The 25,572-nt window shown below is 39.1% G+C and overlaps 1 protein-coding gene across 1 annotated transcript in view; it reads right to left on the bottom strand.

Moving 5' to 3' along the window:
* Nucleotides 1-14,265: 14,265 nt before the first annotated feature.
* The window catches only part of reck (reversion-inducing-cysteine-rich protein with kazal motifs), a 54,403-nt gene continuing 43,096 nt past the window's right edge, over nt 14,266-25,572 (bottom strand). The window contains exons 17-21 of the mRNA XM_067486298.1: nt 24,565-24,754; nt 23,259-23,466; nt 23,090-23,163; nt 21,995-22,150; nt 14,266-15,586 (exon numbers count right to left, since the gene is read on the bottom strand). Of these exons, the coding sequence (XP_067342399.1) occupies nt 15,365-15,586; nt 21,995-22,150; nt 23,090-23,163; nt 23,259-23,466; nt 24,565-24,754 (850 nt within the window). The 3' untranslated portion in view covers nt 14,266-15,364. The remainder of the gene's footprint in view (nt 15,587-21,994; nt 22,151-23,089; nt 23,164-23,258; nt 23,467-24,564; nt 24,755-25,572) is intronic.

Here is a 25,572-nt window from a genome sequence, read left to right as displayed (position 1 = left end):
ATGGAGAAACATGCAGACTCCCTATAGGAAAGCTGACCTTCTTGATGTGACGGGGGACTGTTAAGTACTCCCCCTCCTCCTCCTCCTCCTCCTCCTCCTCCTCCTCGATGCTCCATAAGACCTCAATGCAAAAATATTACTTCTATACTACATCACTGATTCTTTTTACTCATGCTTCATTGTATACAGGCGTGCAGATCGCGATCATTTCCATTAGTGATTAATCTCCTTGTTCATTTTCTGTAATGCGATTCATTATTTAAATATCTGCTTTGTCCAGAAAACAGCCCAATCCTCAGCATTATTGTAAAATGAAAATCATTTAAATGGCTACAGATTAAAGAAACAAATCGTGACATTTCTGAAGCGGTAACCGTGAAAAATGCTAATTCCTTTTCATTTTACCAGACACTCAAACGTGACAGAAAATAATTATTAGGAGAAAAATTAAGCAGTTATTGTCATTTTTTCCCATTTTCCAGAGATTATATTTCTGCATCACTTAGCCCCAAATTAACATTTTTAATCCTGGTGTTTAATGTGCAAGAGAGTCTTCAAAAGTTTCCAAAGTCCATCCTCAAACTAAAATATTTAATATTTGTATTAAGTTTGTTTTCAGTGCCTGAGGCCTCAAGAATAATGTTATACCCACATGCCACTGCAATGTGCAGAGACTGAGTGTACATCAATGAAAGTTTAATATGTTCTCAGTTACTCTGAAATTATTTATCACATACTACTCTGTTGATTGATCGGAAAGTGTTTTGCTTTCACAGTGTTTGAATCAGTGTCATTCATAATGTCCCGGATCTTCGATTCTGTGGTGGAAGTTACAACAGCGGCTCAGGAAGAGCTGTAAAAAAACCACTGTCAGTGAAGAGTTCGATGATCCGCATCCATGAATACAAAGTTAAAACTCTACAGTGCAAAGAAATAACCATATATAAACCACATCTAAAAACCATATCTGACCTTAAACCCCTTGAAAACAAACCGAAGGGAAGTGAAAAACTTTCCTGTTCTCTGACCTTTCATATGGTTGTATTATTTCTGAACAGATTTTTATAATGATTTTTAAAAAAATGTACATTTGCCTGCATCGATCGTCTGTTTAAGTTGACTTTGACAGGAGAGAATAGACATCAATCCATCATCAGTAGACGTGAAAAACCTGTACATGTACCGATGCTGACAGGGAGTTGGGAGCAGCTGGCTGGGCAGGTTGTCGGGTCAGCTGATGCAATAAGGCGGGAAACTAGAACTGCTGGTGGCCATGTGTGAAGATCTGAAGTGACAGCAGAGGGTAACAATAAAGACATTAATCAGACGAGCTAGAGGCAGAACAGGAAAGACAGGAGGGTGGAGCAGCTGTTGCTATGACAGCAGACACTTTAATTATGATACTAAAACACCTATTTCTTTCCTGTAATAACACTTCCACTGCCAGAGCTGCAGGTAAAAGCTTCTTTAACAGGAGGTTTTTGTTAGTTCAGCTTTGACAGAAACCATGGGCAGGAGTTTAGCAGCTTAAACTTTGCTCTGTTACCATGACATGGAAAACTCTGGGTTCATTTGGCACAGTGTGTACCTTCTGAATCTGAAAACAAAAATCAGTATGATTACTGGGGGTAATGAGGACATCACATAGCAAAGTTTCGTTGTTGTTGCCACTCAGACCAGACTTATAGGAGGCTGATAGGGGGCAGACCCTCTGCCCACACCCTACAGCAGCTAATACTCACATCATAGATTCAGGTTTAAGGTCATGGTTGTTATTTATACTACAGATATGCTCAGACATTTTTTGGGGGGAGTGTTTGAATTTCTTTAAAAGGGCACTGAATATAAAATTCCCCAACACACAAATACTCATTGTTATGTGCACAAGGATAAAAAAAAAAAAAAAAACAGTTTTTATGTTACATTATAAAGAGCAGGTAAACATCCTTTATTGGAGCTAAACTGCAGAAAACTGATATTTTCATGGTTTGGTGATTCAGTGCACTCCTGACTGCTCAACCAAATGTGAGTGAAAGATTATTTTGAGCCCAGTGGCTTTAGAAAGGTTTCTACTAGCCAGTGGAAATACATGTCCTGATCCATGCACAAACACGGTGCATGCATCCCCGCCTACGCACATGAGGAAGGGAGACACACCGCATCACCTCCACATGATGGAAAAGATGGAAATATAGTTGATGAGGCTTATTTATATTAAAGTCAAAATTATTTATAGGCACATTTCAAAGTTCACAGCACTAAGACTCTACAAGACAAGATTTAAGAATAACTTTACTTCCTCAAAGGCAACCAGGCTGGTGGCTTTCTAAAAAAGGAACCAGAAACCTGAATACAGGTAATGGAAGCTGTCACACAGGATGGACTGCATTCTGTTTAGTATGTGCCTTTTTTTATGGAGGCTAGACAGGCGGCTCACTTGAGTATCCATGATTTTAGTACCAACTTTAACCATCCAGTTTAATGAGCTTTGACCGAGCCAAACACACAGATAAGAGAAAATGTGAGGACACTGTCAATGAAAGACCTGTATGACAATGTCATCTGTGTTTCTGTCAACCTGGAACTTGGCCATCCAATGAAAAGACATTGACCTTTCTTACACAGCATACTTGTATTTTGCCCAAATGAAAGTTTATCGGCCAATATGGTGCCCGAGTACTTAAGGAACCCCACTACAATCCGACAAGACGTGGTACATTACAACTAAAATCAGTACACGCATCCTCTGTATTATATTCAACTCATGAAAGAATTCACAGCACCATTTGAGCATGTGCAAATTTATAGATATGAGCAATGTCTAACTTGCTGATATGCCGAATCATTAGTGTATAAAATTCATACGAGAGAACACTGAGAACCTGAGATGAGCCAGGTGATACTGCAGTCCGACCTGAGAAGTGCTCATTCATTCTCACTCTCTGAGTCCTGTGGAATAAAAAGTCTAAAACTCAGCCAACAACATTATTGTCCAAGCCAAACTATCAAATGAGGCTTTATGTTGGTAAAGGCTTATGAGAAATCCCCAAACAACATGATCCCCACTTCCTATCCAGGTGCTTCTAGATGATAAAGATGAACAGCAAACTGCTGTGGGTCCTTTAATAACTACTTCTAATTTCTTAAAAGCTTTATGTATAACCATTTTGTGACCTTCTGCTGAGTGAAAGACAGTTACAAATTTTGATTTTAAAAAATGTATCCAAGTTGCTGAGCACAATTTATCAGCGTTAAACTGCTGATATCATCAGGACCAATATGGAAAAAACAAAACAAAACCCAACAGTGGTCATTTCGCACAATCGCACACTGATGTCGAGTTAAATAGCAGAACAATCAGTTAGCAGCGGAGACTCTCTGACTCTAAGGGATCAACCAGAGACACAATTTCCTCTACACCCTCCCAAGACTTTGTAGTTTTCTCAGCATATACCAATAGCTATCATTTATCTCCATTTTATACTCTCTTCTATCATTGTGCCAGTGGGATTAAGGGAAAGCCAGGAGCACATTTTTCCCATTTTCTTTCCAGTATGGAGAGTAGCCAAGCAGCAAATATCTGCCACATTTCAGTGATCTATGGAACGGCTAGTCAATACCGAAGTGCTGCGTGGATACACTGAAGGTGTTACACCACTGAGGTTAAACACTTTCTGCTTTTCAGCAAGTTGCACATTAAAGGAGCTGAAAAGCTTTCGCATGAGGTGTCACTGTGTGAAAATGCTGCAAACAGTGTTCGGGCTGCAGATCTTACAGTAGCTGCAGAAACACACTTTTTTTTTCTTCTTCCCTTCTGAAAACCAAAGGTAGTGCTTTGCACCTGAATACCTCATCGTGCAGGCTACGTGTCTGCAGTCTATCAACAAAGTCACCTCTGGTATGTGCCACATGTCTCCTGAATTAACCGTCTGTGCACCCACTCAGTTTTAACCCAGATATCTCCATGGTAACCCTATGCTGCACCGACAGCCGCCTCCAAAGCAGGTTCCCCTCAGAGGATCAGATCAAAACCTGCCAACAGACCGACTGGATCCATCAGATCACCGTAAAAATGGACTCATACTTCCTACAAGATCCTGAAAGGGACAAAAATTAATGGGTTAAGAGTAAAGTAAGTGACAAGTAATAAGAAAAAAATGATATATTCAAAAAGGTCTGTGCTAAAAAGCAAAAACTGAACTCTTTATATACGTGTAATTAGTCACTCATGTATTTATAGCCTCAGGCTTGCTGTAATATCTGGAAATTATTTCCAGTGTTTGTGAAGCAGCTTGTTAGATTTTATTTACATTTCAGACAGTACATATTTGGACACTAATATGATATTTTGTATAAAAGCATTTTTGTTCTTCTGGCTTTTTGCCTGTGCAGTCAATTTAAAGTAAGATAATAGACACAAAGTGCCAAGACTCAGCTTTAATCTAATACCTGAGTATTGAAAAATTATCTTTGATAAATGGTCTGCACTTATACAGCGCTTTTCTACCTACTGGCACTCAAAGCGCTTTACTCTGCTTCTTATTCACCAATTTGCACTGACGATCTCACACACACTCACACACTAATGGGGGAGCTGGCCAACACTCACCGGGAGCAACTAAGTTCGGGTTCAGTGTCCTGCTCAAGGACACTTCGGCCTGGACGACAGCTCTACCTCCTGCACCACAGTTACCTTTTATGACTTATGACAGCAGGTCGAGAGATACTTTCTGTATTGGCAGGCTTTGGTAAACACTGTCGAAGGCCAGTGTAAAAGGGTTTAAATTAGTTTATAGAATAGAGAAAACCATCATTTGATGTATGTATTTCTTTATAAATATAAATAATATAAGGCAAACGTGCAGGGGTTTGGGATGTTACTAATGGCATGCACATACACACTTCACGCCGAGGCTGATCAGTGTACACACTGAGAGTTAACAGCTACAGCTTTTAAATGAAAAAATGTGCATGGTAATAGATTCAGTTTGTTCCTTTGATGTAAAAAGAGGGAGGTTCTTTGGGATTCCTTTTGAACATGGTTGTGGTTGTAAACATAACAAACGCACGTTATTATTCAAAATAATATCTTTTGCGTTATTGACAAAATGTCTGTCTCTGCGACAATGAAGGATGTGTTGGCAACAGATGGCTCCTGATGGGACAGATGGGGTCGCTGGTCCCATTAACACTCACAGAAGGGCAGCCTGTTGCCTTGCGCGGTTACCTACATAGACGGTGGGCACACAGGTGGATAGAGGAGAGAGGAAAGGCAGATGATGAAGGAACAATATGAGGGAATATGAGGCATTAGCACGAGCTGAAGCACAAAATAAAGACATTCAATTCAAAGTCCGTTTATATAACTGTGGAGGAAAAAGTTTGCAGATACAGAATGAAAACACGGAGTCTTCTCATTCCTTATGAAATGACTTCATGGTCGTCAGGGAGAGAATTTATATAAAAGTTGTCTAGACATATTCCTGTCACTGCCATTTAACATGGTTGGGTCAGAATGTAGGCTCAGTCTACAACTGCTACTGACCTGTGTGTGGGAGTTGCCCTTAATGGTCACTGAAGCTGGTGAATGTTGAAATTGATAGATCTGAACCTATTTAACAAATATTATTAACAAATCAAAAGTTGGTTGCATCACAACCTTGTTAGCTTATTGTCAGATGTCAGCATTTCTGTTCACACAATTGCATAATCCTGTTATTGGCTGTCTTCAGAATTTGCAAGTTGACTTTTTAAGGAGAGACTAGTAATTTATAGATATTATGGTTTAATATCAGTGGCGAGAATTAAATAAGTACATTTACATTGATACAGTTATGACATACGATGTAAAAACTTTGAACACATAGTTTCCCAACAGTCCTATTTCATATTTCTATATGAAATATAATAATAATTACCAAATAGGTGCAGTAAAGGTAACATCAAGTGAACATTAATTTATTAACAGGTTGGATGTCATCATGCCATTCAACAGCTATTATCAGATTTATTTCTAGCTTCGGCTAAGTAAATGCAGGTACCTGCCTACCGTCTGCGACAAGCGTCTCCTTGGCAACGCTTTGTACACTTTGGATTACATCACTAAACGCAACTCTGGCAGGCTTTTATATTTACTCTCTAGATGTTACCAAATTTTCCACATGTTTCGCTCATAAAAACAGTTGGTAGGTTACCTATCAAAACATAACTATGCGCTAATAATGTTTCATATTTTACCCTTATTTGGCACAACGGAGCTAGAGTAGGATGCTATACTATACTCGGGAGCCTGCTGGTTTATTTTAAGACCCTTTGGAGGGTCTTAAAATAAACCTTTTTATTTTAAATAATTAATGCAGAATACCTTTGCATTGCATTACATCCATTTTAACTCCAGGTAAAACATCCGAATACGTCAAACACCACAGGAACAAACATTACATTTGCACATAAAGAATTATTGTCAAACAGGGAGTCATAAATATTTACACTGAAGTTACGCTGAAATGATGACACTGAGGTTTTGGAATATGTTAAAGCCAAATTGCAGCAACTGTTGGATCATTTAGCAAAAACAGACTTGGCAAAAGAACGTGCACAGCTTCGGGGAGGAGAGCTAAAAAAGAGAGAGATACAAACCAGGGAATAAAAGCCTTTGTTAGAGTCAGAGAGGTTCCGTTTAATGCTGCCAAGTCTTTAGTAGATTTTGTACCAGGAGCCTTTTACCAAAGAAGAAAAAAGGCACATGGATTTAGTCCTGGAACAAACACAGGAAAATAATAGTTTGATGAATGCTCAATCGGATGTTGGTCTGTAGTGTACTGTATAAACTGTGAGGGGAGATTACTGGCTATTTTATACGGTTTACAGGGAAGGAAATAAACACAGAAACCATTTTCCTGCAAATTATGCTCTTCTCAGGATGAAAACAAACTCTGAAAACATCTCCATCAGTTGCAGCAAATTTAATTCAAACCCACACCTACACATTGAAATGTAAAGGTAAAAAAACAATTTTCATTGTGTGGCTATTTTCAATTTCCTGTTATCACAACAGATACAGACGTGACGCAGACTGTCCATGTGACCCTGCGTACTTTGAGAGAAAATACTGCAGATTATCTGTGAATCCGGTAGTGCAGTTTAAGCCAAGGCCAGGGCCAAGGCCACAGCACAGCAGCTCATTCCTCTGGCAACTGATTGGACTTTCAGTGACAGGCATTTCCTAAATTCTGCCCCTGTATTGAGAAACTAGTTTCAATCATCATTTAGTTATAAAAGTAAGATTCTATTCCCCGTAGCGATTGCACTAAAAACAGCCAGACAGCACAGACAGATGAGCCTCTTCCCAGAATTGTCATAACTGAGTAAAATAAACAAAAAATATACTACAAAAATATCTCTGTTCTGAATAGCATAACATCTGAAAGTAATTCAAAGACAGAATAGTCACCTCCAAAAGCACTGGAATAGCAAGGCCAATTCATTTGTGTTTGCTGTTCACTGAAGACATTGGGTTGAAGAGGAAATGACAAATATGACAAGATTGTTGAGAGTTTTCTTTTATTTCTTGGTATTTAAATCTTAGTAAAAAACATTTATAAGATGTATAAGATCACCACAATTTTAAATCAGCAAAAGTGTGGAAAATGTGGGTGACAGGTGGTTCTTGCATCCAGTACGACTGATTGTTCAGACAATAATTGGCTCTAAATGACTACTCCTGGCCTTCTTTTTAAATTTGTTTTAATTTTTAAGACTTCTTAAAAATTAGGTTTTGAAAACATTTGATTTCACCATAATGTACCACATTAAAAGATGTTTTCCACTGAACCAATCATGTGATTTGATGATCATAGCCTCCTAAAGAGCTGCCTATGGGAGAAAACAAGCCACTTTGATTCGGAGAAACACTCAGTGTCACTGCACAAAGACTGGGAAAAGCCAATACAACACTTTGAAACACCCTGATAAAGAAAGAAACCACATGTATATTGAGCAAAGGTTTGAAGACAGAGCCATTGTGAGCGCGGTGAAGGACAAACAAAAACGAGTAAGTGAGATTTAATACTCCACCATTTGAGGAAAACTTCATGAGCTTCACACAGAGGCCAAACTACAAGGTGTGAACACCTCATAAGCAGAAAGAATCAGAAAGCCAGGTTGGAGTCTCGGGCTGCGGATTATATTCACAGGTCCAGAATCATACACTGCCAAGCCAAGAAAACTCACAGCCCGGATTTAACTACGGAGATAAGAGCCGTCCATTCGATAATTATCACAGTGATTAATACTTATTAGCTGGAAACAAGTTATTCAACCGTAGCTGATGCAATAATTATAGCCGACTACCCGATTATACCGAATGACCAGGTTTTTAATCATTGTATTATTTTCCCTTCGCTGGTGACACAGGAATATTTCAAGATGCCGGGATTCATCAGGCTCAGATTGTAAAAGAATGGTGCAGGGAGCACACGGATTGGCCACCTCAGAGTCCAGACCTTAGCCTCATTCAGAATCATTGGGATGTGCTGGAGAAGAGCCTAGAGAATGCTCACACTCTCCCATCACCAATACAAGATCTTGGTGAAAAATGAATGCAGCTCTGGGTGGAAATAAATGGAGTGACATTGAATTAGCTCGTCAAATTGATGCCACAGTGAATGTGAGACGTAATCAAAGGCAAAAGAAGTTTAACAAAATGTTAGAATGTTTGTGACTTTTTTGACCAGGCAATGAATCGTCTGCCTATTCAGAGAAATGCAGCAAAACTAATAGGGAAAAGCTTCATCATACAGCAGGACAATGAGCCGAAACACACTGCAAGCAAAAGACTTCATCAGTGGGAAAAATGGAAGTTTTCAATCCGGTCAAGTCAATCACCAGACCTCAACTTAACTGCGCATGCGTTTCACCTGCCGAAGTGGATCTTATAAAGAGGTGCCATTCTCAGTCTTTTGAACAGAGTGTTTCCCCCACCTGAGTATCATATTTGCACACAATGCAGGTATGTCATCAATATTTGGTACACGGAAAATGTGGCACAACGATACGAGGCAGACTTTGCAACGCCTCATCATTTAACAAAAAAAATAGTCATGGCAGCAGTGAGGAAGGGAACTTTAGGATAAAAACACAAACAGTGAAGAAAAGCCAGTTCAGTTTGATGCTGCAACAACTCCATAATATGACCTGTCAGAGGAGCCCTTCAGCAAATAAGACATGAGGTGCACGGAGCTTCTCCTGGAACAAACACAGGAAAATAATAGTTTGATGATTCCTGAATGTATTTATTCATTAGATTTCATTTGCATCAAAAACAAGAAATAAGCCTCTGGATCAGCCTTCTACAGTTTTAAGAAACTAAATTCGACCCCCAAGGATGACCTCCGAAAAGTCTGCTTCCATTTGCAAGCTAAAGCCTGATTGTTTTGTGAGGTGGCCCCGCGGATCCTTTTGTCCTGACATTAGAACAGATAGACATGAGGCAGACAGGCCATGTCAGTCTATGTATACTAAGAGAAAATACTGCAGATCATTTTTTTTAAAATGCTGTAAGGCAGTGGAAGTCAAGGCCAGAGCCAAGGCTACTGCTGGGCTGTACAGCAGCTCTGTCCTCCAGCAGATTAGAGTTTTAGTGACAGGCATTTGGAATACGTGTTTATCTGGCTTTGGAAAATTGTCAGCTCACTGTGGCCTTTGTATTTTGCATTTAAACTGTCGTGATTGAAATAACATATCTATACTAAGAGCCATGATAACCACCAGGGAAGTTCCCCCACACCATCACATGTCCTTGTCCATGCTTCACAGCGCCTCCACACATGCAGATACTACTGGTTTGCTTTCTTGGCATCTCGGTGTTTAGTTTAGGATCCCACAGACAGTAGACTGTTTATGTGCTCACGTCTACTCACCTGTCCTTCAAGTCGCAAACCAACTGGAACATCTATACAAATACAATTCAAGTTGAGTAAAATGAGAAAAAAAAAAAAAGGCTGATGTAAAAAAACGCAGTAGTACAAAATAAAGGTAATCAGTAACTTCAGGACAAGTAGTTGAATTATCTGAATGTTAAACTTTGTCTTTGTATTTGCAACCGGTATGTCATCATTCTTACCCAACTTTGGTTATATAACTCAAAAAAACCAGTGCAGCACAGACTGGATTGACACATAACTGGTTTCATCATTGAATGTTAGGGCTCATCAAAGTGTGTGTGTGTGTGTGTGTGTGTGTGTGTGTGTGTGTAGGAGCAAGTCAGAACATAATTCCAAGGTTGTATTTGTATCTTGGATGATAAAAAGATTATTGTCTCAATCCCCAAGCACACTTTGACTTCATGCACCTAATATTTTTACAAAGTTTTGAGCACTGAGGTTTAGGTAACTTCTGTTGAGAGAAATGAGAAATCAGAACAGGTCACGTTGTTCCCTTCCAGCCTACAGAATTACAAATACATCCGTTACTGCTTCTGTTGTTGCTCTGTTTGTTGCTGCATCAGAAGTGCAAATGACTGCAAGTAGAACATCAGATCCCAGCTTTGCATCTTTTAGTTTTTAGCGGCGATCGAGGCGCTTTTTGCTTTGTTTGGATCTTTTCAGACTCGGTCAAGCACACGTCCCTGTTGTGAAGAAACAAACTGCGAAAACACAATGTTGAATGTGGCATTGCTTTTTTATATTTCATGAAATATACTGTATGGTGACTCCCCTAGCCCCCCCACCCCCACCCCAATTCATTTTAAATTTAAACACATGGATGCTACGGAGGACAGAACACTCAATGAGCCACACAAACCAAAAGGCAGAAAAAGACAGAAATCAAACATTGTATGGACATAACACACCGTCAATAGTCTTGGCTGTGATTAGTTGTCTTCTCCAACCTGCCTGAGGATCTGCATGCTGTTAAAGTGCTTTGCACTGGATTTATGTAACATGGAAACACAGAAGAAATGAGCTTCCTCCTGTTGTCAGAGTGCTAACAAGCTGTTAACCACGTAACATATTATGTAGGAACAGTTTTTTTGGGAAATTTGCTGACTGTTTTCTAGTGAGACGTCAAGATGGACAGCTGTCTGATGCCTGTGTGTTAAATACATAGCAGGAGTAGCTTAGCACAGTTAATATATAGGAAAGACAACAAATAGCCTTGCTCTGTCCAGAGGGTGGAAGGTTGTCTCCCGCCATTTTCCTTTCTAAAACTAAAAATGCAGAAGGAAAAGTGTAAGATGTCATAGATGAGACTGTGTTTATTGGCTCTGAATTAAGACACCTAATGCTTAGTTACATTCCCAGCAAATTAATGTCGTTTTTTTCCCTCATTACAGTTAAAACAATGCCGTGTTTTTAAGGCTGGCTGTGGACAAACATTAGAGAATGACAGCTGAATTTAAGCTCTGCTAGAGGATGTCAACTTTTTCTAGAAGTTGTTTTTTTCCCCCCCAGGTGGACAGAATGATTTGACCCTGTATAGACCCAGGCTTCCGGCAGACCAGAAGAAAAAGTCCGGCCCAAATCCAGCACGGTCTACGGTCGACCTTAGAAAGACACTGAGGTGTTTGTGGCCACATCTCGTGGTCCATAGTTGGCCCAAACTGGACAAAATCCCTACACTCTAAACCTGAACCCGAAATCCTGCAGGCATTACTGAGCCAGCACTACCTCACCTTTGGTAAGTCAATGCCAGAACACAACACCTGACCTGATTTAGCTGGATATCTGGGTTTAAAGTCTTTCCGGGGCTTATGGCCCAGACCAATTGCTTTCTCTAACCTTGCCCACTCAAATGTATTATCCAACTTTCTTTGTCTACAGCTAAATACTCCTGCCTTGTTGATGAGATACATAATTCATCGGATGAAGAATCAGCTTTTTTTTTTGCTTGGGAAATGTAGCTCTAGTCTGTCTTCTGTCTTAATAGACTGTTTAACTAGCACGATATTATTCATCTCCATTCAATGCTTTTTGAAAGAAATGTGAGTAGGTCAACAACATATAAATGTCAGAAGCAAAGTTTGTCGTCTCTTCAGGTAATTGACCGAATGAAATAAACAAGATACAGGGAGTAAAATATTCAGCTCCAGAAGCAACATAACATGTATTTTGAAACTTTTGAAGAAGTATTTCACTTAAGCTCAGCTAACCATGTTCTTAACACACAGACATTATAAGATACCATATTTTCTAATGTCACTCTGAGAAAGAAAGCGAATAAGTGTCCTTCCCAAAATGCTGATCCTTAGCTGAGAAACAATTCCTTTGATTGAATGGGTGAAATTACCTCTTTAGTTTTTCCAACCTAGTTTGTCAACTAAACCTTGGCTTCAAATGGGCACAAACATAACCATATTCATAAAAATAATAATTCTAATAAAAGATGGAGGAGGTGAGGTGAGGTGAGGTGAGGGTTCCCTGCTACAGAGCTGCCTAGCACAGTAATACTGTTAGACAATGGGACACATTGTGCTGTAAAGGCAGATAGACAAACACACAGACACAGGACAACACTGATTGAAGTACATTCAGGAGTAAAAACACTTCATAACTTTCATCATGCAATAAAGAATAACCAGTATTTGTTTAAAAAACATGGCACATAGGTGATCATATTATCTCAACCATTATCAAATACATATCAAATATAGACCTTTTTAACAAATATAAAGTTATTGCATTTTTAATTATTACTTCATATAAGACACTATATGCAAGGCATACTGTGGAAAATCGTCTTTACCCAAAGTGGACAGTGGGTAGTGACTAGCGGATTTTCCTTTTGTTAATAAATGGCTTCTAGTTCATATGTACAGAGAGCAAACACCCCTCTTCATTCTTTTCAGAGCTACCGGCCTCACACACGGGGAGTGTTGGTCCAGGCCTTTCTGCTGCTTTATATTGAAAAAAAAACCAAAAAACTTTCACCTCGCTGATGGGAAAGTCCTGATAACACTTCATTAGAAGTGGTCCTCATAAGACAGTGTTGCATTAATGTTAGTTGGTACTGTGACACGTTTACTGTACATTCTAATCCTATCGAAACAATGAAAGCAGAGAATGAGAGCCAACCTAAAGGAATTACACTGATGTTAGAGGGTTTGGGGTGTGGACGAAAAACCCTAATGATGTCATCGGGGTTATGTTTCTTTAGGAAATGCTGCACTTACGTCATGCTGTTTAAACCATTTTCACAAGCAGTCGAGCGGGACGGTTTCTGTACGACCGTTCATGTCAACCTCCCACTTTTTTTTTGATTCTGAATTGGTTTTGCACAGTTATGAGATGGCAGAATAAATTGCCAAAGTGTCAGAATAATGGCTTCCAAAAAGGCTACAAAACACACAATCACTAGCAGATAAAAACCCACCACTCAAAAATGATGAAAGAGCATTTGTGCTTTTGCTGTGTCATTTCAAGCCCCAACATAAGAATGCACATTCAGCCAGTACAAATGTTCTTTCATCATCAAAGATAACAAAAATGGTCAAGTGGCATAAAACATTAAAATTCAATTTTAAACAGCTTCCTTCCTCTCAGGAGAAATATAATTCAGTTCATTGCAGCACAATATAAAATCAAATCATCTCAATGTAGAGCTGTTGAGGTCAATTACTGCAATGAACACATCATTTGAGTCCTCAAGTTAAAATCACTATATAAACAGGGACTAAACTTTGTGTCGCATTCAGGGACATTCTAATATTTTAGTGCCGTTAGAGTTATATCAGAGTCCTTGTCCTTTGGATTGAATGTTTGGACAATATGGAGGTAATATTTATTTTCTTAAGATTTAAGATTTTTTTTAAAATGACAGGGATTTAACTGTTGTAAACTAGTTGATTAAATATGTGACATATAGTGTAGTGCTCCTACTCATTCAATTATACCTAATTGCTATGAAATACTTTTAAAACTGTATTGCTTTAAGTTATGTATCAAACAAAAAAGCCAATTATCCTCTGGATTCAACCTCTCGTATATAAGTATTTACATACGGTCACAAATTCAAAAACTTTGGACTTTGGATTATTAGAATTAACGTATTTCAACACCTTATTATGTGTCTAAATCATCTAGAACACTTGCATGTCAAACTGTCATTAGTTAAGTTAAAGAGAAGAAAATGTTTTACACAAAGAGATAAACTATGCAGTATTTCACAGTAAATGAGTAAAGCCAACTTAATTGTACTTAATTGTCTCTCATAAAGACCAACACTGTCTACAACCCATTATAATTTTTATCCTTTTGAGGTTCTTGCACTATATATATCTATCTATCTATATATATATATATATATATAAATGATTACAACATGATCAGACATGTTTTTCATGCATATGGGGTGTACATGTAATATATTAAATGATATGTTATGAACACCACATCAGGTAAAGTGTTATCAGGTTTGTTTTGGAGACAGCTTCGGGATTGTCATCAAGATTGTTTAATGGAGATCACTGACTGAGCTCTGACCTGCTTCAAACCTGGCCTCTCTTCATACGTTTTGATTGGCTTTTGATCTAGGCAGATTTTGGGCACTTTGTTCGGTCAGTTAAAACCAACTTTGGATGCTGGATTAGTTTTATCTGAGCTGGCTCAGTCCATGAGCATGGCTCTAACACTGCTGAGGTTAGAGGGTCAAACACGAGGTCCACACCCCACATGTATATACACAATTCACTGTGGTGCAGACTGTGCATCTCAGTTGCCACAAGATTCAAAAGTGTCACTTAAATGCTGATGAATCTGATACACAACAAGTCTAAATTTTGTGACATCTAGTGTTTTGCATGAGATCACGTGACTGTGTGTGGACAAGGGAATTCCAGGTAATTTGTCAGACAGATGTGCTGCTAGACAGGAATGTTTTGTCCTTGTCTGTCTCTGAAATCCAACCACAAACACACACACACACACACACACACACACACACCAAGACAGAGTGAGTCATGAAATTTACATTCCCACTTAACAGCTTTCAGGGGAGAGCCTGCTGCTGGGACTAATGGATAAACACTGCTGGTATGAAGTCAAATCCTTCTTAAAGGTCGAACACACACACTCATTCACACACTTGAACACACTTCACTGGAGGGAAATCCAGTAAATAATTAATTCACTGAATAATACTGTTCATCTGTTCAAAGGCTTTCAATAATAATAGCTTTTCCACCGTCTTGATTGTTTGACACGCAGGTGATTCAATAGGAATGATTGTCAAAAGACGTCGCCGTGGCCTCTTGCTGCTCAGCGACTGCCCCAACACACTCACCTCATGACACCCCGGTCATGCTAGGAAAGGGAGGGGTACTTTGGAACAGTTAGTGAAGGGCAGGCTGGGAGGAGATAACAGGCACTTAGAGCTGGTGGAAACCAGGGACTGCAGCAATAAGGAGGCCAAGGATGAAGCACAGGCAGGGTGGTAGAGGTGAAGGCAGAGCAGCCCCAGAGGAGTGGATGGAGGAGGTCGTGATCTCAGAGGCGAGGAAGGCGGAGAGAGGGACTTGAGAGACCAGTGTGGGGCTGGCGTAGTTGATGAGAGAATCAATCTTCTCAGCCTCCTTACTGCAGGCTTGGAGCTGGAAAATAGAAGGACAGCACACTGATTGTTAAAGTCTCCTCTCGCTCTGAGTCAGCACGGGAGCTCTGCCAGCCTTTCTGATCTTTATTGATTTGATTGTAGTTTGATTATTAATCCAAACTGGATAACTGCAGGTGAGTGTGATGCACTTCTTACCATGCTGATGAATATGTGTGCTTACATGCTGGTTGTACAAATTCACCAGTATTATTTGGTGTTATCCTGGATTTATTCAAGGGCACTTGTACCTCATTTGTACCCCTAACAGCCGAAGCGTGTATTTTGCATTTAAGTCTTACTAATTCTTACGGCCATTTGGGACTCAGCAGTGGAGCAGGTCATGGTCAGCCAGAACCTTCCAAATTACGCATTAGGTAAACTACTGCAGGGTGGGCCTGGTGGCTCAAGGGGTAGAGCATCGGGTTGGAATGCAGAACGCTGCGGGATCGAATCCCACCGCACCAGGTGTGCGCCCACCCAGCCACCAGAGCTACTTTGGTGCCAAGACCGAAAAAAATGGTTGCAGCAGGAAAGGTGTCTGGCATAAATAACTTATGCCATAATCAGCGTGCAGAACACGTTCTGCTGTGGCGACCCCTGAAGGGGCTTTTTACCTCACACTCAAACTTATCCTACTGAAAACACCAGTTACATCTCTGCTACAAACCATGTGAATAAGCAAAGCTACGTGAAGTGTGAGCCGTGTGCTTACAGTTACAGCATCACTAGTCCCGCAGTCATATCACAGTTCCTCAAAACTACTTACTAATGACTTTTTCTTTACAGTTTGGCTGTTAAAAACAACAAAAACAACAAAAAACTCAACAAATCTGAAATTCCATCTCCCCATCTGCCCCTTTCTCTGTTATTGATTTGTTTATTTGTACCAGATTGTGGGATGCCATCACTGATTATTGATGACAAGTGCATTGGGGAAAAAATGAGACACTTACAATAAAAAAAAACAATAAAACCAATCTGACTGTTCTGACAGTAGTCACATTCAAATCTAGGACCACATACAAAAGTGACCCAGATTTAAAAAAAATTAAAAAGAATAATCATTGGGGGGGGAAAAAAAAATCTCATCGGTTCAAAAAGGGACAAGCTAAGGCAGCTTGCAGGTAAGTTTGAACAGTTTTTTAACACAGGCAACAATACTGACAGCATAATTTCTCAATCATGACATAATAACTTCAACCTTAAACTCAAAGTTTAACAGTTATATGACAATGAGTAGGAGGAAGAGAATATGCACCTAATTGTGCTCAGTGAAAAGGGAAACTTGGGATGCTCAGTGAAGCAGCTATTAGTTCGCATACATAAATGTGGGTTCGTGCATTGTAGCTTCTATAATCTGCCTTTTTCCAACGTGACATTTCTGGATCTTTCATCTGACACATCCCAAAATTGCACAGTATATATTCACTTTAAGGCATAAATCCTGACAATTAGAGTCACTTGGAGGAACAAAGATTGGATTTGGATGACTTTAGCCTGTGATGTGAATGTAGCCTTTAAAAAGATACTAGCACACTGGCTTCAGCTTTCAGCTGCAAAATGGGCTGCTTGCTATTTCGAGAATATTTTTTAAGACAAACTGTTGGTCTGACAAACTTGAAAACAACTCGCAGAAGGATGAGAGGAAGAAGAAATGCCTTTGGGTTTCTCATGGCCATTTTCAAAAAGACTCATATGAGAATTAAATGACTTTAAATAACTTAGATTATCAAGTTAGTAGAATTTCTTAAAGCAAATTTTTTATTAAACCTCACAAGCTAAGATTTAAGTTTTGTGTGTTATGCTTTTAACCTAAACTCTATGTGTTTGGCTTTCTTAGAAACTGACAGTCAAGTGCATCACCCTATATGTAGCAATTCTACAGTGAGCACAACACAGTTTAAACTAAATCAATTTAATCGATGAAACATTAGTCTCAGTTTGTTGGTTGTGCTTTGACATAGAAATCTACGAATGCAAAAGTGAATATATGATTAGGAATGTTGAGCTTTTTCTTTCACGCTGCCTTCATCAGCCTGGAGATGAAAATTACTTTATTTCTCAAAGAACTGGGAGAAGCAGTTGCCAAGTAACAGCTAAAACTAAAACCTAGCAGAAGAACGCATCTACTCGTTGAGACGCTTTTTTCTTTATGTTCTTTCGAGTTTATCCTTGTGTTTGTTTGTGCCGTTGCTATTCTGTTTAAATCCAATGCATTCATCCACTCGTGAGATTCATTCTGTCTCTCCATATTTTCACCCTGAACACCTCTTAAATTGTTTTGTTGCTTGGACAATTAGAATTAGAATTAATGATTTCTCTGTACATTTAATCTTTTAAAAAAAAATCCTTCTTCTATTCTACTTCTTGACTTATTTACAGTCTGCTCCTTCCCTCATCTTGCTCACCAACACATACTTATTTTGGGGTTCTTTTATAGAAACCTATTCAGATAGGAAAATTTAAATATAAACATGTAAATGATTCACTGTAAATGAGTCACTCCTATAGGTTTGGTTCATTATTGCTCTCCAGAGAGAGAAGCGAGAGGGACTGCATATCAAAAGTAAGGCCGACTTGAACAATCCCTCACAAGGAGACAAGACTGCTGGAAGAGAGGACAGAAATGTTTTTATCCTCACTGGTCAATGCAGATATAGCTGTGGGACACACATTATGTTGGACTATTTGAATATATTTGCCATGGCAGCACATCGCACGGTAAGTGGCAAACCTGCGGAGGCAAAAGCAAATTGAGAGCACTGCAAGTTAATTTGCACCGTACGCTATGTTAATCTCACACAATATTTTCAGCTACTTTAATGCGCTGACGGAGGAATTGTAGCTGAAAACATCTGGGGGACTGAACAGCATATGGTAGGAGTGTTGTTTTCACAAAACATGAACCACAGCCATCAGTGCTTGTTGCTCAGATAATTTCTCCACAACTGATTACATATAAGAAATTGTATTAGATAAATTGAATTTTAACTAATCATTTCAGACTGCGAGGCAAAAGGATTATTCAAATGTATTTTATAACAACGTAGACAGTCCTACAGTGCTTTTTACAGAGTTGAGAACATTGTGAATACTTTCACAAACACATTAATTGTCTGATGGGATTTTAACTATTGTCCACCCCTCTCTGCAGATGGATGCTCTCCCTACAGCTCTTTAAACTGTTTTGAAAAAAAGCACCTCAGATGCATCCACACTCAGAAGTTCTAGACCAATTTCTAATATACGATTTTAAGCTAAATTTTAATACACCACCAGCAGGTTTATTTAATAAAACCAAAAAGTTAGAAGTGTTTTAGTCTCGTTTAAGTCTCATATTCGCAGCCTAGGTCAAATTAATTCATGACATAAGGACTAATCTCGTAATGATAAACTTCCAGTTTTGGTAAAGCTGGACTTTGATACATCAAATCATAAAATTCTTTTAAATAGAATGAGTTTTCCTCATACGCTTTGGGCAGATAGTTCCCATGGATCAAAATAGGAGCACTATTTTCTAACTTGCGGTGTCACCAGGAGACACCATGTGTGCTGCCATCTGTATGCAGATGACAATCAGCTTTATGTGGCTGTCTCCTGATGACAATGTGCCAACTGGGTAATTGATCAAATTTCATTTAGTCATTAGTGCCTGAATGTTACAGAACATTTTACAGCTCAACCAGCACAACATGTAGATGTTTTGTGCCAAATTTAAAGAAATTCCCTCAAGGCCTCTCTATTATATTGTGTTGTAATCCTGACCTTTGACCTCTGACCCCACAATGTTATCCGTTTATCCTCGAGTCCAAATGGATGTCTGCAGCTAATTTAAAGGAATTATTATTTGGACCATTCCTGAGATATCACTTTCACGAGAACGAGTGGGCGTGAGCACCGAGTTACCTTGACCTTTGACTCCCAAAATCAAATCATTTCTTCCTTGAACCCAAGAGAAGTTTGTGCCAAATTGGCAGAAGTTCCGACACGACATTCCTGAGAGGTCACATTCGCAATGGGACAGACAACATGAAAACAAACTGGCTACAGCTGTTGCTGGCATGTAGGCATAAAGAGGACACATCTACGGGTTTGACTGAGAGCTAAGCCACAATGCAAAAATTAAAAATAAAAATAAAACGAATATAAAAAAAAAAAACTTGCAGTCATGGAGGTGAATCATTTCAAATCCTCTTACAGTACACTTCTTTTCAACAGAAGTTTCTTCAACTTGAAGAATACAGTTGCTTTGAAGTGTCACAGTCTTTGAACATCTAACATTATTGGATTTATCTGCGTTGTCATACCCTGTAAGTTTCCACGGTTGGATGATCTTCTTTCACAATAACACAACCAATGCAGCTTTTTTCGAGGATACGTTCCCCTCTGCAAGAATGTCGTGCGACTGATGTATTCTGCTGTTGTTTCTATTGTTTATTTTTTGACAGGGGCCCTTTTTCTAGGTTATGTGAAAAGTGCCAAATGAAAATAAATTGGAAAAAAAAAATTCTTAGAGATGTTTAAGCAAGGTTGATGTGATGCAAGGTTATATTTGCAATGTTGCAGCTGTTCTAGGAGCAACTTTACCTTATGTTATAAATTGTAAAGAATGAAAGATGGAGAGGTATATTTTGAAATTTGATGTAAAATTAAGAATAAAATCTTATTTGCAATAAAATAGTATATCTTTTCCTTTTTCCAGCACATACTGTATCACGACAATAAAATCATGCAAATGAAATGGAACAAGGTGAAGCGAGACACTGCGAGAGGCAGATGCGTCCTCCCCCTCAGTTTACCACTTTAATCACTGTTAGCATGAATATTTATGTCGAGAAGGAGCGAGGTGGGTAATTAGTAGAGCTAAGCATGTCTTTGCTTAAACTAAGGGGGAGGAGGCATCTGTCTCTCTCAATGTTTCGATTCGCCTTGTTTCATTTCATTTGCACAGGGAGAACATGCACACTCCACACAGAAAGGGCACAGACGGCCAGGGACGCGAACCCGCTACCTTCTAGCCGTGAGGTGGCAGCGCTTAACACTCCTGCTGAAAAAAAAAACTCCTCTCTTATATTTCTGGTGGATTCATTTATTCACTCGGGGTGGAATTAGTTTGCCAATGTCAAAAACATTCTGATTAAATTATTTGTGCATGTAAATAAGAATCTTATCAGATCTGTATCCATGTAAACACTTCAGAATGATTTTATTCTGACTGAAAAATACTTCCATATGAATGAAACTACAGATGCTGGCTTTTTATCTGTGCCTTGATAACAAGTCAGAATATCCCTCTCACCCTAAAGGACGTTCATGATTGACCAAAATTTTAAAGTATAACTCGTCAGACCACAGGGCTTTCAATCCATTTTGAGAAGGCAGGTTCGTTTCTTTTTGCATTTGGTTTTGTATGGTTGTTTTTGTTTTGTTTTTTTAAATGGTTTTATAAAGGCGCAATGATGAACCGTGCTGACGGACGATGGTTTTTCTAGGCAGCCTATGCATTTATCTTTAATACAGAAACATGTCTGTTTTTAATGCAGCGCTGCCTGACGACCAAATAGTTTGGGTTAATTTAGTTTGTGTTTGGTTTTTTTGCCTTGTCCCTTGCATATTAAGATTTCTTAGGATCATCTAAATATTGTAAAATAATGAAATCTAGAAATTCAAATTATTCATAAGTTGCTTTTCCCCCAAGCGGCCTTCACAGAGCGACGTCATATTGACTTATCAATTAAGCTAAAAAATTTTGCATTACAGAACGTTTCCATTCTTTTCCCCAGTCCCAGCATCAGACGTGCTGTTGGCATCAAATTGAAAATAAAAAAATATTTTTCATTTTTCATTGGGTTTCATTTAAAATGAAAAAAGAATTTGTACACAGTGTCCTAAATTCTGGACATAAGATTTGTCCTTTCAGTGTTGGTTTTGGGCTTGTTAAGGGACTTTCTTTGGCAATAAGAAAAATGCTAAATATTCAGTCTTTTGCATTTTTAGTCAATAACAGTCTTATCCTTTAATTTTCAAACAAGGTTGTTAGTGTAAACTTGACTCAAATCGGCGGTGGCTGTAGCTCAGCTGGTAAGGCCGTCGTCCATGGACCACAGGGTCAGTGGCTCAATCCCAATCCTGTTCTTGGTCAATAGACTGAACCCCAAACTTCTGAAAAATGCTATGAATGTTGGTTTTTAAAAGTGAAAATTGTTTTTTTTTTGTCAAGGACACACACTATATAGATTATAATGAACTTACATACATTTTTAGAAACTGAGCACACTTTGACTAGTCCTTCAATGGGCTGTTAAGAGTCAAGGTTAGTATTAGGGTAAAGGTTGAAGCTTGTAGTTGTGATTGTTAGGTAAAGCATTATTACAGGAGAACTTATCTGTTTGTGTACATGTGTTACCTGCAGCTGTGTTGGCTGGTGGTCCACTGGTGCGATGAGAACCACCAGTTCACTGTCGATGCTGAGGAAACCGAAGACGTCACACTGCGGCACTGAGACGTGAAGCCGCAGAATTTGAAGGATGTCGTAGACCGTCACCGGCTGATCTTTATTTAACTGGATACAGGTGAGTCAAAGGTGAAACAGAGGGACAGGACAAAATAAGTTGAGAGGCACGCGGCTTTCTCTCTGAGAAAGAGAATAAAGATGCAGCAGAGCACATGTTTTTAAAGGCTGAATTGATAATATTTGTTTAATTTGTTCATAGTAAATTTGGCCAAATATCCAGATTTCACATAAAGGCAAACGGGAAAACATTTGGGAAAGTGTGTGTGTGTGTGTGTTTGTGTGTGTTTGGGAGGGGTTTTAGAGCAATTACATTCTTCATTTTGTTAACATTTTTGAAAAAATTAATAGTTTAAGGAATAAATATTTTCAGAAAATGCCACACAATTTAGACTTTGCATATGTTTTGTCTCAAAACAGAAAGACTACCAACGTAACTAATAATAAAAAAATGTATGTTTCAAAAGAAAAACATGAACAAAATGTTGGGCATTTTTATAACTCTAAGGACATTACATTATGACTTGTTTTCCATTTTAACAGGGTGAGTACTGTGCATGTTGAAATTTGTTCACAGTCTGCTCTTCTTCTGTTTACTTCACTAAATTATCATTTTCTGTAACATCTCTGCATTATACCTCACAGCAGAATACTTGTGAAGTCCTGCGGTGGTTTGTCTTTGGATTTACAGCTCCCCCAGTTGGTCAATACATGTAATAACATCTAATTACACTCCTGCAGCATCCAGACACAGAACACTGAAACTAAAATTTAGTTTTATGTAGCCAGACTCAAAAAAATGCTCTTATAATTTTTTTTGTTATAAATATCACTACTGACTGCAATTCAGAATTTAAAGTTGTATTTTAAACTATTTTTTAGTTTCCATATTACTAAAACCTTTTAAAAACCCTGAACGGCCACAGAACGATGTTTTTCCCCTGTAGATTCCAGAAAAAGTCACAACAAGACGGCAACATAAATCCCTACCTTAGAGAACGTGTTCATCTGGTCTTGGTTCCAGAGGATCTGCAGCATGCTGGCACAGATTGGACAGCATGCCCCTGGAAAGAGGTCAGAGGTTAAAACCTTTTCAGAAACTAATGCTTTTCATTCTGTGTACTTAGAACCTTTCTCTCTGAGGTGTGGTTTCACTCACCTGGGGGTGTGACTGGGTGGCAGCCTGGAGTGGACAGAGGGGGACACTGAATTAAACTACATGCAGACTCAGGTGCATCAGACACAGCCCCCACAGCGTGGCAGGGGCCCTCGTAGTCCACAGCCACACGGTCAGAGAAAGCATCACACACGGTGTTGTAGGTCTCACTGTTGTGGCCACATACTTGCTTTGGCTTCCTACAGACATCCTGACAAGAGAGCACACCTATCAATGTATATGTGGGTGAAATGCATTTTGCATTTTGTTTGCAATGCATTTTTTGTGTCTTCTTGTTTCACATTAATTATGTAAATAAAAATTAAAAAAAAACACAAACCAAAGACCCTTTCACTATTAGCTGATTTTAATATAACAGCGTTTGTGTTTTTCTGTCTTCTATGTGGTTACTTTATTGTCTCTATGAGCTTTTCTCTGATGTTGCCATAATTCAAGCATATCTTATCTGAAATGCAATGTGCTGAATTTAAAAAAAACATAGGCATCTACATGGCAGGGGTGGTAAAAGTAAAGATGCTTTTGAGTCACATTAAAATAAAATAAGGCAATAACTGCCTTAACTGCCTGACTGTCATTTGTCTAGAGCAAGGCACATACAGTACATGTATAATGGCAATCTGGGGGGAAATTTAGTGGCTAACCAGTGGTGACCCAATGCTTTTGGAGTTTCACCAACAGAGAATGTCTAGTTGACATGTTGTCGTCATGTGCCATGTTGTGAGGATCCCCCTGCTTTCCTGTTGATGAGCTGGAGGCTGTGTTTTGACTTTCTGTCATGATTCTGAAACATGTTGCCACAATAGGTAAGTGCTGCTGCCACAGTGGATCAGCACAGGGATGTGCCTCCCTACCTCTGCCCCATCTGCATAAAATTGGAACAATTTAAATAGCTGTGAGCTGAGGATATGCTGTAGTTGTAGAGACACTTTGCTCTATCCGTGTATAGTCACAATAAATGCAATAATAAACCTATTGAATTCATTCAGAACTTAACGGTTTGGCGATAACTGTTTGCTGTCCTGCTGTGACTGCTCTGTCCTCTACCCCACCCTGCGTTGATTCTGAACAGCTACATGTGGACTATACTCTAAGTCTTTTTTTGTTGTTGTTTTAACAGCAGTAAAGGCTACACATGGACTTGCTTCCAGGTCTGTACAACACAGATGTAAAACAAATTACAAGATAGGAGTTGCAGCGGGTTCAGCACTTTGTACAGCAATTTTTCATCTCAAGATGAAGACAGCAGTTCCTTGAGCCCTGATGCCTCCTGCTTGCTGATGTAACCTACTTGGCAGTGGCCCATGTAAGCCAGGGTTTTTCCAGCCTGTTGCAGTTGGCAAACGTTGGGGTGCACCAGACCGTCAGTATCACAGGCGGGCTCCACACTGTTCTTATCACAGGCTGCTGGCCGGTCAACACACTCATACTGGTGGCAATCTGATGACTTACTCAGACACACACGGTATTTTGGGACACACCTAGAAATACAGACACAACATGGCTTCATTTAGTCACCTGAAATATGTGGAAAAGTCGAAGAGATGAAGTGAGAAGTCCAGACTACTAACTGTCAATGGTGCAACTGGCTCAGAGGCGATCAGGAGACCAAGGAGTAAGATTTACCAATAAAAATGATTTGAGGTAGGCCCAGAGTATACAAACTGTTCCACACAAACTTCCAATAGACATCCAACAACATGTATAAGTTCTGCTTTCCAACTTGTTTATATCAATTATGGTTTTAACTAATGGAATATATTTCGGTTTTGCATTTGTCCTTATTTAAATGTTCCAAAACTCCATGTTTGATAGGGAGAAACATTAAATCCATCCCCCTATTTAATTTGGGTTCTTTCTTCTAAAGAGTGACAAGGAAGGCTGTTTGTCAAGAAATTCTGATTTTGTTTGCCCCCCCCCCCCGCCTCATTTTGGATACAGCAACTTGCTTGGATGTCAGATTTTATTTCAATTTTTTTTCGAAAAGGTTCATCCTTTTATCCAGAAGCAGCTCTACTTTAGCATATAGTTACTGGCATAAAACGTTGGCGAAGCCCAAACAACAAAGCACTGCTTAGGAGAGGAAAGAAAAAAGACAACAGGATGCTGCTAAACTGTTCTAATTCATGCTTCACTCAAAGCTAACATTAGCCATGTTACACTGATGCAAGACTGATGCAAGTGGGTACAGATAAGGATAAGCTTTTAAATCTATACAACTGTAACCTACTGATCATACTGGACTCAGAAACAATAAATCACAAGAAAATCACATTTGCATTATGCTCTATAAATGTAA

This window comes from Channa argus, chromosome 19, assembly GCF_033026475.1.
Source record: "Channa argus isolate prfri chromosome 19, Channa argus male v1.0, whole genome shotgun sequence".
NCBI lineage: Eukaryota > Metazoa > Chordata > Actinopteri > Anabantiformes > Channidae > Channa > Channa argus.
The sequence above is the reverse complement of the archived record's forward strand: the minus strand, read 5'-3'. Positions and strand labels throughout refer to the sequence as shown.